Genomic DNA, 17,618 nt, shown 5'->3' on the forward strand with positions numbered 1-17,618 from the left:
GTCGGTTATATAAAAAATATGTCTATATTTAAACAAAAGAAATAGGGGAAGCTTAAGAATTAATTAAAGTATAGGATAATCCAAATATTAAATCCAAAACCAAGGACGGCAGACTCAGTTTCAGCTTCATATGTTTGTCCCAACATAAAAGATTGAATAGAAAATTCATTTGATACAGAAAAGTGGTGTAGTCATTATATGTCATGAAACAATAAATGTGAATACTTTATGTCTGCTACATATGGTAGAGGTATTAGATCGGGAAGAGGAGAAAAAAATAGAGTTGAAATGAAGATGAAGGGATGTGGAGTGATACTGTTTCCTATGCCATTTCAAGGGCATCTAAACCCCATGCTTCAGCTTGCAAGCATCCTCCATGAAAGAGGCTTTTCCATTTCCATAATCCACACTCACTTCAACTCCCCAAACCCTGCAAACTACCCTCATTTCGGATTCTACCCTATTCCCGATGGATTACCCGAAAACTACGTAATTTCATCGGATCCTAATCTTATGGTCTCCTTTATAAAGCTCATCAATTCCAGTTGCCAAATTCCTCTCCGTGATTGCTTGGCCAAGTTGATGTCGACAGGCTCGGAAGACGAAGATCCCGTGGCCTGCTTTGTTTCTGATGTTTTGTGGTACAACACACAAGCTGTCGCTGATGAGCTTAGGCTTCCGAGGATTGCTTTAAGGACAAGTAATGTCTTGTCTTTTCTTGTTTTGGCGTCCATGCCATCGCTGTTCCAAAAGGGTTACCTTCCACTGCAAGGTATTCATCACTTGTAGCTTTTTTTTATAAGTAATTTATCTCCATATACCTTAATACTGATCATTATTGCTTGACAGATTCTGAAGCAGAAATGGAAGTCCCGGAGCTTCCACAATTCAAACTCAAAGACATTTCAATGTTTAAAGCAACTGATCCGGGAAGCTTTCTCGAATTCATGGATATGGTAGTTCAAGAAACCAAGGCCTCTTCGGGGATTATATATAACTCCTGTGAAGATCTTGAAGAAGAATATCTAAAGAAATTTTCTTTGTCCTTTCCAATCCCAACTTTTCTCATAGGTCCTTTCCACAAGTATTTTCCAGCTTCTTCCAGTAGCTTGTTGCCTCAAGACATGACCTGCGTATCATGGCTAGACAAACAACAACCTAAATCGGTGATTTATGTCAGCTTCGGAAGCGTGGCGGCTATAACCGAGATGGACTTCTTGGAGGTGGCTTGGGGACTGGCCAACAGCAAGCAGCCATTCTTGTGGGTGGTTCGACCCGGGTTAGTCCAGGGTGCCGAATGGCTTGAACCATTGCCAAATGGGTTCCCAGAAATGGTAGGTGAAAGAGGTCAAATAGTGAAATGGGCTCCCCAACAGGAAGTCCTGGTTCACCCTGCAACGGGAGCGTTTTGGACACACTGTGGATGGAATTCAACCCTGGAGAGCTTATGTGAAGGGGTTCCCATGATCTGTCAGCCATCTTTTGGTGACTAGAGGGTAGATGCAAGATTGGTAAGCCATGTATGGAGGGTTGGGATTCATTTGGAATCTGAGATCGAGAGAGGGGAGATCGAGAAGGCGATCAGGAGATTAATGGTTGAAGTTGAGGGACAGGAAATGAGAGACAGGATCAAGTTATTGAAAGACAAGATGAATCTTTGTCTAAAACCAGGAGGTTCATCTTACAAGTCTTTGGACAATTTAGTTAATCACATTCTTTCTTTGTCGTCCGTTAAATCACTTGAGTAAGATTTTAATGTTCTAATTTATGTTGAATAAAATTCTTGACCCACATATTATTAGGATTGGAATTATCATGTTTATGCTTTCTTTGTATCATTTTCCACTTATTAGAGAAAATATTTTATGAACTCTCACCACGCAAGATATAGACCCAACCAATAAAATTAAAATATTTCAGTAACTTTTTTTAAATCATCATTAACTTTAGGTTTAATTTTAAATTGTTTGTTTTTTTCATATCCAAATTAAATCTCAATCTCTTAACCCTCCCCTCCCCTCTGTTGACCATAATCACCATTGCCACCATCACTTTTCATTTTTCCCTTGGTTAACCAACTCCTAATTCTGCTCGGGCAACACATCAAGGAACTTGGAGCAGCCATGCGGCAATGCAACAAAGGAGAGCGTCGTTTCATATTTCAAATCGAAAACCACCAGTTCCCTCGGGAACGTCAAGTAAATGACGTGTTTCCAGTGCGGCGAAAACGCCAAACTCGCTGCATATAGCGGGAAAACAGCAGAAGCCGGAGTAGATGTGGAATTTTCAGCTTTAACAGCATCTGTTTTTAGCTTGCTTTACAATCAGTTCGAATCAAAAGCTCCTTAAGGGAAATATCTTCTGTTTCTCCCAACACTTTGATCGAAAGAAGAAATCCTTTTAGCCCGATGATAAATAAATGGAGGGAATCCAAAGGATCACGCCGGATACACGACAGATGTTCCGACAAAACATCGTACTTGAAGCTGAACCGATAAGTAAAAGTGTTGAAGAAAGAGACATGAGAAGGCCCGATAGAGCAGCGAGGAGGAAAGAGTCGGGTCGCGCATGGGATAGCCCATTTAGACGAATGATCGGGAGGATCGATGGAAAATATGATAGAGTGGTGATTATGGTTAAAGAAGAAGAATGCAAATTGATCGTGACTACGATGATTATGGTTAACGAATAGAGGGGGAGAAGAAAGTCAAGAGGTTGAACAAGATATGTAGATTTAGTTCTATATGGAAAAAAAAAATTAAAAACTAAATCTAAATTTAATGATGATTAAAAAAATGTTGACATGTTTTAATTATGTGGTGAGAAAGATTCATAAAATATTTCTATATTAGGTTGATTGTGACGTGTCACGAAATATAGTTGATTGATTTATACGGACGAGAGTATCATTTTAATATTTTAATAGTTTATCAAGTTGAGAAAATACTCAAAAAGAGAGTGGCTATTGAAAGGTGCCATCTTCGGAAGTTGATTTTTGGTGATGAAGTAGCAAAGTCAGGGATTTGTGTTTCATTCTTGAATTCTAGGGTTGAAACCATGAGATATTGTGGTAATTCAAGAATTATTTTGTTGGTCATGAACTACATGGGCTTAAACAAACTGGGGTTTGGCCCTTAAGAGCTTGGGCTTGTACCCGGTCTCCAACATCTTCTCAACCTCCTCAATGTGTAGCCCTTTGGTTTCAGGCACAAGCCTATAAATGAAACTAAACCCAACGATGCAAAACCCAGCAAACAAGAAGAAAGTGCCAGCCGAACCTAGAGCTTTGGTCAGGCTCAAGAACGTCAAACTAACAAGCAGATTGGAAATCCAGTTTAAAACAGCAGCCAAACCCCCGCCAACACCTCTGTACCTCAGTGGATAAATCTCCGAGTTCACTATCCATGGGACAGTCCCCATTCCTGGTGAATACGAAAGGATGTAAAGTCCTAGGAAAACAACCGCCAGGAACCCGAATTCACTCGGACAACCGTCTTTGAACCATGTCCGATGTTGTCCGCGGCATAAATCTCTTTGTTTCCTGGTCAGTTCCATGTATGATCCTGGCGAGTACTGAGCAATGATCGATGTCAATCAGACAAGTTTTGTTACATTGTTTAATAGCAATTGAAATAGAAAGTTACAATGTATATATGCTTGCCTTATTGGCCGCATTCGAGCAGAATCCACAACTGGCTTTCAAGCAAGACATGCAGTTCCATGGTGAGGGTTTAGGTGCTGATATATAGCTAGGACATGTACCATTGGGAATGAAATTGCTGTCAAACTGGCTGATTTTCGGAGCATGATTGGCAGATTCGAGGAATATAATCGATAAGGACAGGAGACAAAGGATGATACCGGCCATGGAAACAAGCATCAACCTTCTCCTGCCATATCTGTCGACTAAAGCCATGCTGACGATCGAGCCAACGGCATTAAGACCAGATGTGATGAGAGAAAGCGCCAACGCTGTCTGGTTTGAAGCAAATCCTGCAAACTGAACAATTGTTGGGCTGTAATACATAACAGTGTTGATTCCTGAGAACTGCTGAGCCACTTGAACCGTTATACCAGCATAGAGTCCCCTTCGGACTACAACGTTGCTCAAAGCACCCTTCAGTTTTTGTATTAGATTGTCGCCAATGGCGTGCCCATCGGCTTTTTCTGCTTCGACAGAGAGTCTCAAGGCATTCATCTCGTCATCGGCTTCATTAGCAGGAAATATTTTCTCTAGGATGGACCTGGCCTCTCCTACCTTGTTCTGAACACTAACAAATTGTTATAAATTTAATCGAAACATAGCAACAACGCATAGACTAGAGCAACGTTTTAACCTGTCTGTAAAGCCATCTGGGGGACTCGGGAAGCGATAGCATCAAGAACAATTGAACGAATGCCGGAACCGCTGCAACTCCAAGCATCCAACGCCAAGTCCATCTTGTCTGAAACACAATTGTTCAAGGAAAGATTGCATAGGGTCTATCAAACATTCGATCTTAAAATGATAATTTTCGAGTTTAGAGACTATAACTTTTACCTTAGTGAAGGCCAGATTGATAAGGTAAGACAGAAACTGGCCTCCTGTAATGAGCAAACCATTTGTACTAACTAGTGCACCTCGAATTCGAGCAGGGGAAGCCTCGGAAATATAAAGAGGTGAGGTCATTGAAGCCATTCCGACTCCCAGACCAACAAAAACCCTTCCAAGAATAATCATCCATGGAGCTGGAGCAAATGCCATAACTAGGGCAGCTGCAGCAAACAGTCCATCAGCAAGCAAAATCGATTTTTTCCTGCCAAACCTATCGCTTATCCATCCTCCGATCGCAGCACCACCGATAGCACCGGCTACAGCCATACTCACTATGAGTTCCTGAAAATCAACACATCATAAACCACTCAACCAGCAATTGTAATGAACTCTTTATACTTTTTTTTTTTCCTTCCGTGAAGTGAGGCAATGAAGAGTATGTAACCTGTAACCATGTCTTCCGGTCGACTTGTCGGAAATCGTCACGGATATAAAGCAAGGCACCCGAAATCACTCCTGTAATTCAACAAAGTAAGCAAACTAAACCAACATTTATTATGCATCCTGTAGATAGGGGGGAAAAGGACGTAATTTTACCTGTGTCATAACCAAACAAGAGGCCTCCGATACCAGCGGACAATGCAAGCCTAAGAATGTAAGGAGTCTTCCATGTTGTTTTCCAACACTCATTGAACTCTGTCTTGTCTGGTTTTGATATATTACCCCCTTCCACCATTATTTCCTTTTCACAATTCCAGCAAACCAGAAAGTTCCTCTGTCGTGAAAGTTGATAATGTGTTCAAATCGACAATGAAAAACCTTGAATGGATTTCGTGTAAATCAAAGAAACAAATATTTTCTGGGGCTAATGTGTATGGAACTCTGCTTTGGGGGAAAAAACTTGATTAATAGAAGCAAATCGAGAATGGTTGAAACACCAGTTTCATTTGCTTGGCAACGATTTTCTGGGGCTAATGGATATGATTGAATTCCAGGCTTCGTGATCATATATATATATATATATATATATATATGTAATTAAAGGAAACAGTGTATTTGCAGTTAGTGTTTCGAGTGGACAAAATTGTGTAAACTAAACCATACTTGGAAATTGGTTCATTAACCAAACCAGACTTGGAAAGTGGTTCGTTTAAAGCTCTAAAAAATTGTGTAGAATTAGAACTTTTCCCATTCGAAAAGAAAATTAGTTTGGATATGTTCCTCCCAATATCTCAAAAGCAAATATATCTTCTTTTTTTAAATTATCTGTTATTCTCTAACAATATGCCTCATCATAGTTTGAAGGTCCAGCGACTGTTTCAAACAAAAGGTTTCATGAAGAATCCGGTTCGTTCATGCAATTACCAGAGACTGCATTCAACAATCCCTCCACAATTCAAATTATATTTTGGATGATGAATCATATTCATAAAACTCAAGTGATTAAGCAATGCAAAAGTTGTATTTGTTTCTCTTAGTGTGGGAAGCATTTATGTTTTTTGTGCTTAAAATGATGGAGCACGATGGAAGAAGAATCAGTCAATGAGATAATTATAGTATTAAGGGAACATAATTATTTTTCACCTCGGGGGTAGTGGAGCAAAGGGAAAGCATGAAAATTCTAGCGTTTTGGATCCTTGCTTTACGACTCTGCTTTGATTGGATACTCTTCCCGCAACACTTGTGTGGCCCGATGCTCAATTATGGGGCTTACAATAATGGCTCTTGTAGAAAACAGTTGTAGGAGGTTATTCTGTTTGTACAGTTAGAAAATTAATTAGTTAGAGACCTAGTTGTTGTATAAATATTAGTTTGTAACTTTAAATATATAGAGAATGATGTATTTTCCAGTATCTCTTGGGTTAATATTTTAACATGATATCAGTCGGTATATTCCTGGGCTCTTGGGTTATTGGGCTTCTTTTACAATAGTCCATCTTCATTCTCGTTTCCGTGAAAAATTTCCCAATTCCAGTTCTTTTTTTTTCTGCGTTTTTCTTGCTTCAATTCCTCTTCACGATGCCTCCACAAGATATTTCAGAGATCGATTTCACACATCCCTTGTATTTGCATCCGTCCGATACATCGGGTGTTGTTCTTGTTTCTCACAAGCTCACTGGCGTTCATGATTATAGCGTTTGGAGTAGGTTTATGCGTATTTCTCTCCTTGCAAAGAACAAATTAGGGTTTATTGATGGGGTTTGTTGTCGGTCTGATTTTGTGGAGCAGCTTCAACCGCAATAGGATCGGTGCAACGCAATTGTGCTTTCTTAGTTAATCATTTCTGTTAGCAATGATCTTTCAACTGGTATTGTTTTCTCTTCTAGTGTTGCTCTTGTGTGGCCTGACTTGAAAGAAAGGTTTGATAAGGTTGATGGTTCTCGGGTTTATTTTCTACACCGAGAAATTGCAACCCTTGTTCAAGGGGATTCTTCAATTTCGTCATATTTCACCAAATTGAAGCTTCTCTGGGATGAATATGGTGCTTTGGTGCCTCTTCCTTCGTGTGATTGTGCTAATGCTCAGTAAAATACCGTTAATTCTCTTCAATAACGTCTTTTCCAATTCTCGATGGGTTTAAATTATTCGTACTCTGTTATGTGTAGTCAAATTCTTCTGATGCATCCATTACCATCTGTTAATCAGGCTTACTCGATGCTGGTTCAAGAAGAGTCTCAGCGATCTCATTCCACTGGTATACCCTCAATCAATGATTCAACTATTTTTTATTCTAATTCTTTTACATCTCCTGACAGTATGGGTCGGCGTTGATTCAATGGCACTTGTGACCATTGTAAGATTAAAGGTCACAAAAAGGAACAATGTTATAGATTGAATGGTTTTGCTGCAGACTTCAAATTCAATCGAAAGAAGGATGCTTCAATTGTTCTTACTGTTCAACTTGAAGATCCTGTCACTACTTCGGCTCCCGTTTTATCTCATGTGTCTTCTGCCCCAGTTTTTACTCAAGAACAGTACAATCAAATTCTGAATTTGTTGCACCAAGCTCTTGCCTCTGAGTCATCTGTTAATCTTATGGGACAAGCTTCAGGTAATGTTTCTTTTATAAATTAGATCTTGGACACTGGTGCTACTAATCATATTACCTTTAAATTCTCTTGTTTGACAAATCCTAGTGCATGTGCTTCAAAGAATCGGTTTATTCATCTCCATAATGGTAAAAAAAGCCCTAATTACTTATATTGGTTCTTACATTCTTAGTAATGATCACATAATTCATGATGTTTTGTTTGTCCCTAAATTCAAAAATAACCTTTTGTCTATCACTAAACTGACCAATAAGCTTCACTGTGTTGTTTTGTTTTATCCTGCATTTGGTATCCTACAGGACATCTCCAATGGAAATATCAAGGGGATTGGAAAGGAACGTGGAGGTCTTTACTTGCTCGAGTCTTCTTTTGCATACTTGGGTTTTAATTCATCTCCTATTGATGTTTCTTCTTTTGCAAATTCCTCTGTTTGTAAACTTGTTGATCATCATTCTCCTACTGTTACTGAAATTTGGCATGCTAGACTTGGGCATGCTGCCATTAATAAAATACACAAGTTGCCTATTCTTCGGTCTGTTAAATTTAATCCTAGTGATGTGCAACATTGTTCAGTCTGTCCTATGGCTCGACAAACACGTTTTCCATTTCCTTTAAGTACCTCTAGAATAGACAATCCTTTTCAATTACTTCATATTGATCTTTGTGGTCCCTATGGAGTTTCTACTCATAGTGAACATCGTTACTTTCTTAATGTTGTTGATGATTTCAGTCGTATGACTTGGGTGTTTTTGTTACGACTCAAAAGTGATGTCGTTATTCATTTAAAAGCCTTGTTTCTGATGATTCAAAATCAGTTCTATACTTCTGTTAAGATAATTCGTAGTGGCAATGGGTCAGAATTCTTCAATTCAGTATGTTCCCCTTTGTTTTCCTCTCTTGGCATAATTCATCAATCTAGTTGTGTTCGTACTCCTCAGCAAAATGGGGTAGTTGAGCGTAAGCATAGGCATTTACTTGAGGTTGCTCGTGCCCTACGTTTTCATTCTAAATTTCCTTTGAAATTTTGGGGTGAATGTGTTCTTGCTGCCTGTTATTTGATAAATAAGTTACCTTCCTCTGTTTTGTCTTGGCTTACTCCTTTTGAATTGTTGTATAAAAAGCCCCCTTCCTTGTCTCATATTCGTGTATTTAGGTTTCTTGCTTATGCAACTCAGACATATTTAACTGATAAATTTGCTTCGAGAGTTATTTATTCTGTGTTTCTTGGCTATTTATCCACTCAAAAAGGCTACCTTTTGTTTGATCTTGAAAAAAGGTTTTCTTTTTCAATCGTGATGTTGTTTTCCAAGAATCTGTTTTTCCTTTTAGTTCCCTCAACAATCTGATTCTTTTTTTCTGCTCAGTCTTATGAGGATGATTCTGAGTTCTTGGTTTTGTCTCAACCTCCTATATCTCCTGGTAATTCTTTGTCACCAGCTTTACCCGAATCATCATATCATTCTGTTATTCCTTTGCGTAAGTCTTCTCGAGTATCTAGACCTCCAACATGGATACAAGATTATGTGTGTTCTAATCGGTCTTCTTCTTCTTTTTCCACTTGTATTTCTTATTATCATTTACCTGTTCATACTCAACATTTTCTTGCTACCACTTCATCCATTGTTGAACCATAGTCTTATTATGAAGTCATTTCACTCCCGGTTTGGATTAAAACCATGTAAGAGGAAATACAAGCCTTAGAAAACAATGGTACTTGGTCTGTAGTGTTTTTGCCTCAAGGAGTGACTCTCATTGGTTGTAAATGGGTATTTAGAGTGAAATATAGAGCCGATGGCACAGTTGAGTGTTTTAAAGCATGTCTTATTGCTAAAGGTTACAATCAAAATGAGGATGTTGATTTTGTTGAAGCATTCTCTCCTATAGCAAAATTAGTTCATGTTAGGACTGTTCTTGCTCTTGCTGCTATGAATGATTGACCTCTTTTTCAAATGGACGTGCATAATGCTTTTCTGCAAGGTGATCTCTTTTAGGAGATATACATGAAGCTACCTAAAGGTTTTTGCAGCCAGGGGAGAATATGGTATGTCGGCTGTGAAAATCTCTCTATGGTTTGAAACAAGCTTCATGACTGTGGAATTTGAAGCTTAGTGAAGCATTGGTAGCTGCAGGATATCAGTAGATTAAGTTTGATTATTCGATGTTTACAAAAGAAGAGGGTGAAAGATTGGTGGTGATGCTCATTTATGTAGATGATCTCCTATTAACTGGTAATGATTTAGCTTTGATTAATGAGCTGAAAGAAATGTTAAATTGCAATTTTAAGATAAAAGTTCTAAGAGAACTGAAATATTTATTGGGGCTTGAGGTTTTGAGGTCAGAAGAAGGAACTGTGTTGAATCAGAGGAAATATGCTTTAGAATTGTTAAAGGAGACTGGTCTTAAAGGAGTTAAACCAACCTTGACTCCTTTAGAGTAGAATTTGAAACTTACCTCAACAGAATATGATGAACATTTGCAGCAAAAGGAAGATGAAGTATTGGTTGAAGAAAAGTTAACATTTTCAAAGGTTAATTGGAAGATTAATATACTTAGCACATACTCGACCATATATTACATTTGCAGTTCATCATCTGAGTCAGTTTATGCAACAACCAAAGAGAACACATTTAGAGGCAACATTGAGAATTGTCAAGTATTTAAAGAATGAACCAGGACAGGGGATATTATTAAAGAAATCAGGCAATAGTCAATTGATAGCATATTGTGATTCAGACTGGGCTTTATGTCCTATGTCACGTAAATTGATTACTGGTTTTTGCATAAAGTTAGGTGATTCTTTGATATCCTGGAAATCAAAGAAACAGAATACAGTAGCAAGATCCTCAACAAAAGTTGAATATCGAAGTATGGAAATTGTTGCAGCTGAAATAGTCTGGTTAAATGGTATTTTGAATGAGTTACAAACTGATGTTTCGAGACTAGCAAAGTTGTACAGTGATAGTAAAGCAGCTTTGCAAATTTTAGCAAATCCAGTTTTTCATGAAAAGACCAAGCACATTGATATAGACTTCCATTTTGTTAGAGAAAAGATACAAGAAGTAATAATCAAGGCTGAGTATATATCATCTGTAGAACAACTTGCTGATATTTTAACCAAAGCACTTGGGATACAACAACACAATTATTTGGTGGCAAGTTGGGGATGAAAAATATTTTAATACCTCAACTTGAGGGGGAGTGTAGAAAATAGTTGTAGGAGATTATTTTGTTTGTACAATTAGAAAATTAGTTAGTTAGTTAGTTTATAAGTTAGTTAGACACCTAGCTGTTGTATAAATACATTGGTTTGTAACTTTAAACAAATATGAGAATGAAGTATTTTCCAGTATCTCTTGGGTTAATATTTTAACAGCTCTCAGGGCTACTCAGCCATTTTGATTATGTTCATCACAAAACGATGCTTCTAGTTCTAGGAATTCACTCTTCTTCTTATTCTTTTAATCGTTAGAGTTCCTTTATTGGGTGTTTCAGACTCTGTTCATCACAAAACGATGCTTCTAGTTCTAGGAACTCACTCCTCTTCTTATTCTTTTAATCATTAGGGTTCCTTTATTGGGTGCTTCTCGTTAATTGTATATTTTCTTAAGATTAGCATGTTAAAATTGCTCAAGTCATGGAAAATGGATTTCTTTTTTAGTTTTAAATTTGAGTCTTATTTTATGTGAATTAGTTTAAATCAGTTGTTATAAATTTTTTAGCTATCAACAATATATACATCAACTGCTTAAACATAAAATTTCTAGAAAAAAATTTCACCACTGTAATCACTTTGATTACTTGATGAGATATTTTCTAATTATTTTTAAAAGTTTATAAAAGTTTAACAGCCTAAATATTTATATAAAAAATTACTTATCCAAACAACATAATTTTACGTTTTGACTTTTGATCCATCTCAAATGTATTAATATCTAATAATTTTTTTAAAATTTTAAAATTACATCTCTTTATATTTTTAAAGCCATGGGCTTCTCCAATATTTTAATTTCTTAGACAGGGGTTAAGATAGCAAACGAGTGAGACAGGTGAGACTAGGGGTTAACTTACAAATAATATCACATATTACATAAACAATAAAATATAAAACAAACACATCTATTAAGAAGTATGATAAAATAAATCAATGATTGAGTTTTTAGCTTAACATTTGTAATAGCACAAAATTTATATGGTGGGTACTTAGTGGGTGGGTAAATATAGAGCGAGTAAGTTTTTAAACTCATCAACTATTTACAGCTCACGGCAAGTATGACCTTTTACATCTATACCCACCTACTATCCATTAAATTTATATTTATCCTTGCTACAATTAGAATGGACACGATACAAAACTTCCGAAATTATACCTATATGTCATCCCTAACTAAGGGATACATAGAAGTTCAGGAGATTCTATCTCTGCCAATGATAGCTTACAAGGGTATTTTAGAGGTGGCCCTTCCTCGTCAAATATAGTTAACCCAAAATCTCTTCACCATATTTATGAAGCCCAAAACAAAACCCACTACCTTTTTTTTTGTTTATTCGGTTGTTGGAATGGATTTTTCAATCTCATAATGAAGTTTGGACTTTCTTGCGCGTCTAATTCGTGGTTACAAATTACTCTGGACCACACTACCTGATTAAATGAAACAACAGTGTGGCCTCTCTGCCCAATTCTTGAACCTAATGCCAGACAAAAAACATAGTACTTTAAATAAGATTAACATTTCTATAGTGACTCCAATAAAGTACATTATGAAAATCATCTATATGATAAATTTTCATAATACAAACAATAAAGCCACGTGTCCAAATTAAAGGCTTCCACGTATGATTATTTTCTTTATATATTAAGAGTATGTTACTTTATATATTATATAAACCATACGAACACGACATAAAAATGTTATAAATGCTTTTAAAGTAAAATTATTAACGCGTTATATTTTATATAAACAAAAAAATATTAGTAAATAACACGAAGAAACACAGAACTACTGAGATGATGTCGTCACCAAAACATTAGTAAATAATACTTTTCGAAAAGGATACCGAGTGGTGACCCACTTTTTCAACCCTAAAAAAAGATGATGTTCTCCTCCACCCTTTTGCGCTATTTAATTGCAATAGAGCGAGTTTAACAGTCCATTCCATCCCTTTAAAAAAAGAAAATCAAAGTTCACTCCAGTTATACTTGATTCAGAGTTAGGCAGCAATGAATGCATGTGCCCCGGGTTAAGGGTATGAGATTTAGGTAACGGTTAAAGAAACAGATATTTCACAATTCATAAGACGACAAGAAAACGAACCGCCTTAGAAGACAAGGGTCGAAGCAGGAAGGGGGAAGGAAATGAGATAGGAACAAAAGTGGTGGGTCGTACTGGAGAAGCCAGTTTTGACCCCTCAGCCTCAGCCGCAGCCTCAGCCTCACATTATAAAGTGCCTAACTTCCCTATTGTTCAGTCGGTAGCATCGATAGATAGCCAACACCTGTTGCCCCTTTCTCTTTCTAGAGGCTGAGGTTGGTATTTGCCGACCCAGAAGATTAAGGTTGCTCTTTCATATCTTCTTTCCCCATTTGTATGGGCTGCTCCAAAAACTACCATCACACACAAGTGGCGTCCTCTCAACGTCCCCTTGTACCACCTTTTTACATACACTCGCTGCCATGATATACACATAAATATCATCACACGCAAGTAAAAATAAAATTTTAAAATCGCTTAATACTAAAATAAATGTTTAAATTATATATTTTCTTTTGAGATAGATACTTAAATTATTTTTTGATTTATCTTGGTATAAAATGTTTTCTTTGTTGTCATTTTAAGTGTTTAACATTTTTTTTGTTAACATTTTTTCATTACTATTTTAAGTGTTCGGACATTAATCGCCGTTAAAAAAACTCTTTAAGTGATACGTGTAATATTCTGGTAATTTTAAAAATTTTATTTTAAAAAAAATATTTTTTGAATTAAAAAACTGTGTAATTCCAACCCTCACCCAGCCGCGTTCCCCCTCCCTTCGCCTATGTTCTCCCCATTATTCGCTTCGCCTATGTTCTCCCCATCATCCCCATGCTTCAATTAATTATATTTTAGGTTGAATTTAATAATAAATTTAGGATTATGGTTACGGATTTGGGAATTAAGTTTAAAGATTTATTTTTACGAATTTATAAATTTAGGGGATTTGGTGTTCAACCGTGCAAAAGTATGGGGGTTTTGTTCATGAGTGGTTGGTCGGTCACATGTTATTGGGTGTTTGGCCTATTGACGGTGTTAATAGTGGTCGGCAATGGAAAAATGATTAAAATTAATGTTTTAAAAGTTTTAGATTTTTGTAAGATTTGAATAAAATTTTGAGTTTTTTTAAATATTATATTTTTTTTATTTTAAATAAAATTTTTAAAATTACCAGAACGTGACAGTGTCACTTAACAAGGTTTTTAACTACGGTTTACGCCCGGACTACTAAAATGGTAACGAAAAAAACGTTATGCACCTAAAATGATAACGGAGATGAGTCAAAAAAATAATTTAAATACCTATTCGAGAAAAAAAGATATAGTTTGATCATTTAATTTGATATTAAGCCTTTCTAAATTTCTCTAATAATAATAAATTAAATTATAAAAAATAATATAATTTTATTCAACATGTAAACATATTATTTGGATAATATCTTGATATTGCATGTGCTACCCATTAATTTAAAATTTTATTAAAATTAATTATCAATATTAATCTAATAGATAAATTGATGAATTTTAAAATATAAAAATTTAATTGAATACATGCACTTTTAAACTCGTATTTTTTAAAACTAACAAAATTGTAACCCCCACAGACCGATGCGGGTAACCCGATCCGATCCGAGAAGTCACATTAGGGCCACCGGAGCGACCCACTGTGAAAATAGCGGAAAATTTAAAACCTTTTATCAGAACATGTAAATTCATAAAATCATTTGCCACTACAAAATAAAAGTTATCACTATTTAAAAATAAAACAAATTTCCATACTCGTATATAAATCAAAATACAATTACATGCCCCCTAATCACATATACCATACTCTGCAACAACGCCGGAAGAACTCCCTTACTGATGTCGATAGCTGCACTGGTACAATTCTTTTAACCTGAAAATGTGAGTAATAGAGTGAACTTCGAAAAGCTCAGTAATACAGAACTACCAGATGATGCTGATGAACGTGCAGATACAGATAAATATATATTTCCTTATTGTTTCCGGACATTTACAGATTTTTATGCTGAGCAGAATCATACTGATATTTCAGGTGGTAATGGACAATGAGCTTTCAGTTCAGAGAAATATTTCGGATGACTGAGTTCAGGAGATCAGAACAGGTTATCTAGTGTGTTCCCGTAAAACCAGTGAAAAGATACATATCTTTTAAAACAGTAGCAGTTTAAAACATATTTACCCTGTGCACAAAGGAGAGGAGCATGCAAAAACGATAAGGTCTTATACTTGCACATAGCAAAAGAGCCTGGGGAAACTGTAAGGCTTACCATTGCACACAACAAAAGAACCTGGGAAACTGTAAGGCTTACCCTTGCACACAGCAAAGGAACCTGGGGAAACTGTAAGGCTTACCCTTGCACACAGCAAAGGGACCTGGGGGAACTGTAAGGCTTACCCTTGCACACAGCAAAAGAACCTGGGAAACTGTAAGGCTTACCCTTGCACACAACAAAGGAACCTGGGGAAACTGTAAGGCTTACCCTTGCACACAGCAAAGGGACATGGGGGAATTGTAAGGCTTACCCTTGCACACAGCAAAAGAACTTGGGAAACTGTAAGGAACCTGGGGAAACTGTAAGGCTTACCCTTGCACACAGCAAAGGGACCTGGGGGAACTGTAAGGCTTACCCTTGCACACAGCAAAGGGACCTGGGGGAACTGTAACGGTAATTAATTCATATTTAGAAATCATGTACAAAAATACCGTAACCAGAAACCATATCAAAATATGTGGTAAATCAGATATCAAAATAAACTGTATTCAGAACATCGAGTATTGTCTCATAAAAATATTCAGTACGTGATTTATCAAGATCATATTTTCCAATAAAAATAGGAAACCCGATAACATATTTCAAGTAAACATAGTTCATAAAACCAGTAGATTCCATGATGTCATAAATCAGGAATAATTCATACTTTTCGGTAAAACCCGAAATCGGAAAACATATAACATGTTGTCATGGTTCATAAACCAGTAAATCAATAGTTTCGGTGAAACTCATTTAAAAACATATAAAATCGTCATGTGGTACATGTGGAACACACTAGGATATCCAAGTATTTCTCAGAGACACTTAGTAGTTATCATAATGAATAACATGAAACTGATGTAATTTGACCAGATTCTAAAAATGAGGTCCTATTGAAGGGAATCGATTGCTAACCAATCTAATCCGACATTTAAGGTTGATACTTTAGAATTCCGATATGATTCATGTGCATCAGGAAAGTGTTCAGAAATCTTTATACAAAATATGTTGTTTGATCTTATTATCGAACAACTCTTAGATGAATAGTTCCTAGAACTAATGCTTATCGATTGGTCAATTCATCGTTCTTCCAGGATATTTACTCTTTAATACCATAATTTCTAGTCCATATATCATCTTCGGAATCATCGCTAAATAAATCTTCCAATGTCTTTATTTCATGTTCACGCTTTCACTATATCATGAAATGCTGACGTGCTTGATTTGTAGTTCATGATCCATAAGAACATTACATCATGTATGTTCATTAACATTTCCAGATTCATCCAACTCACTTATTCAATCCTCAGTCCTTGTGGTTACTTAATTTATTTAGCATTCAAGTTCATTCCAGATACTTCGGGATTTTCCAGAGTAATTCAAGCGTTCCTGAATTTTAGATACATATTGTACTTTTGTTCAATTCAGTTTGGTATTCGTGGTTGATTTGTCGAACAAACATCTAATTCTTTGTACTGAATATGATCCAGAGTTGAGCTAAGCTGAATACTTCCAAAATTTATCATCGAGTCAAACTTAAGAAGACAAACACACATTCCAGTAATATCTATGCCATTCAGGTATTGACATAGCTTTAGGGTTGATCTACTCACTTAAATTATGTTCCATTACTTTTAAAGGTAGGCCAATACCTATGCTTATTTGGATTCCTTAATTAATCCAACGTATTTACTTGGTATAGGTCATGAGGGTATTTTGGTAATTTTTGTGTTCAGTTTTATTCCATTCATTTCAGAGCTCGAGGATATCCAATCATTCCTAAGCTTGAGAATATCCAATCATTCCTAAGCTTGGTGATATTCTTGGGTCATTTCCATTACATGGGTATTTTTTTTGTCATTGTACAGATTCAGTGTACTTTAATTATTTCCTTCCGTCTGATCTTACTATTAAATTTAATCTTATCATTTATTTCATCCTTTCGAACAATTCTGACAACAGAACACCCCCGAAAAATTGTTCTTCATGTATTTATTCATAACTCGGATATTTTCGGGTCAAGTGCCTTCTCAGATTTTACAAATGGAATATCAGGAATTTTCCTGCACTAAGTCAGGATCTTAACAATCATATCCGTACTTAATCGAGTTAAGTACAAATCCTCAAAGTATTTTCTCATTCAGGGTCAACTCGGACTATTTTACCTTTCAAGGGCATTTTCGTAATTTCTTAACCAGATGATTTCGATATTAGCTCTTAACGAAAATAATATAATTTAGAGATCCTATGATTAATTACTTTCTTGAATACTCTCTAATCTTGAAATGATTCCCTTAATAGACTTCTAGTATCCTTCACAAACTCTCTTAGGATTAAAACCGGTTATCCATAATTTCCAAATAAAACTAACATTTCTTATGCACATCAATATTTTTATCAGATCAATATGTCTGTAAAATCCTCTTATCTAACTTCTATATTCAAATCTTGTCTTTTTATAACATAAGGGTATTTTCATAATTTTACCCTACCGGAGTATTCTCATAATT

The 17,618-nt window shown here is 36.1% G+C and overlaps 1 protein-coding gene and 1 pseudogene across 1 annotated transcript; one reads left to right on the forward strand and one right to left on the reverse strand.

Annotated features, from left to right (window-relative positions):
• Positions 1-284: 284 nt before the first annotated feature.
• LOC120157815 lies at positions 285-1,794 on the forward strand (annotated as a pseudogene).
• Positions 1,795-3,013: 1,219 nt separating this feature from the next.
• LOC120157797 (inositol transporter 4-like) lies at positions 3,014-5,518 on the reverse strand. The gene is made up of 6 exons (XM_039168818.1): positions 5,132-5,518; positions 4,980-5,050; positions 4,541-4,876; positions 4,338-4,445; positions 3,662-4,264; positions 3,014-3,573 (listed from the first exon to the last, which is right to left on the reverse strand). The coding sequence occupies exons 1-6, from the start codon at positions 5,268-5,270 to the stop codon at positions 3,112-3,114; spliced, it is 1,719 nt and encodes a 572-aa protein (XP_039024749.1). The 5' UTR covers positions 5,271-5,518; the 3' UTR covers positions 3,014-3,111.
• Between the last annotated feature and the right edge of the window lie 12,100 nt (positions 5,519-17,618).

The sequence above is a fragment of the Hibiscus syriacus genome, unplaced genomic scaffold (assembly GCF_006381635.1).
Source record: "Hibiscus syriacus cultivar Baekdansim isolate YM2019G1 unplaced genomic scaffold, ASM638163v2 tig00111276_pilon, whole genome shotgun sequence".
NCBI classification, from domain to species: Eukaryota; Viridiplantae; Streptophyta; class Magnoliopsida; order Malvales; family Malvaceae; genus Hibiscus; species Hibiscus syriacus.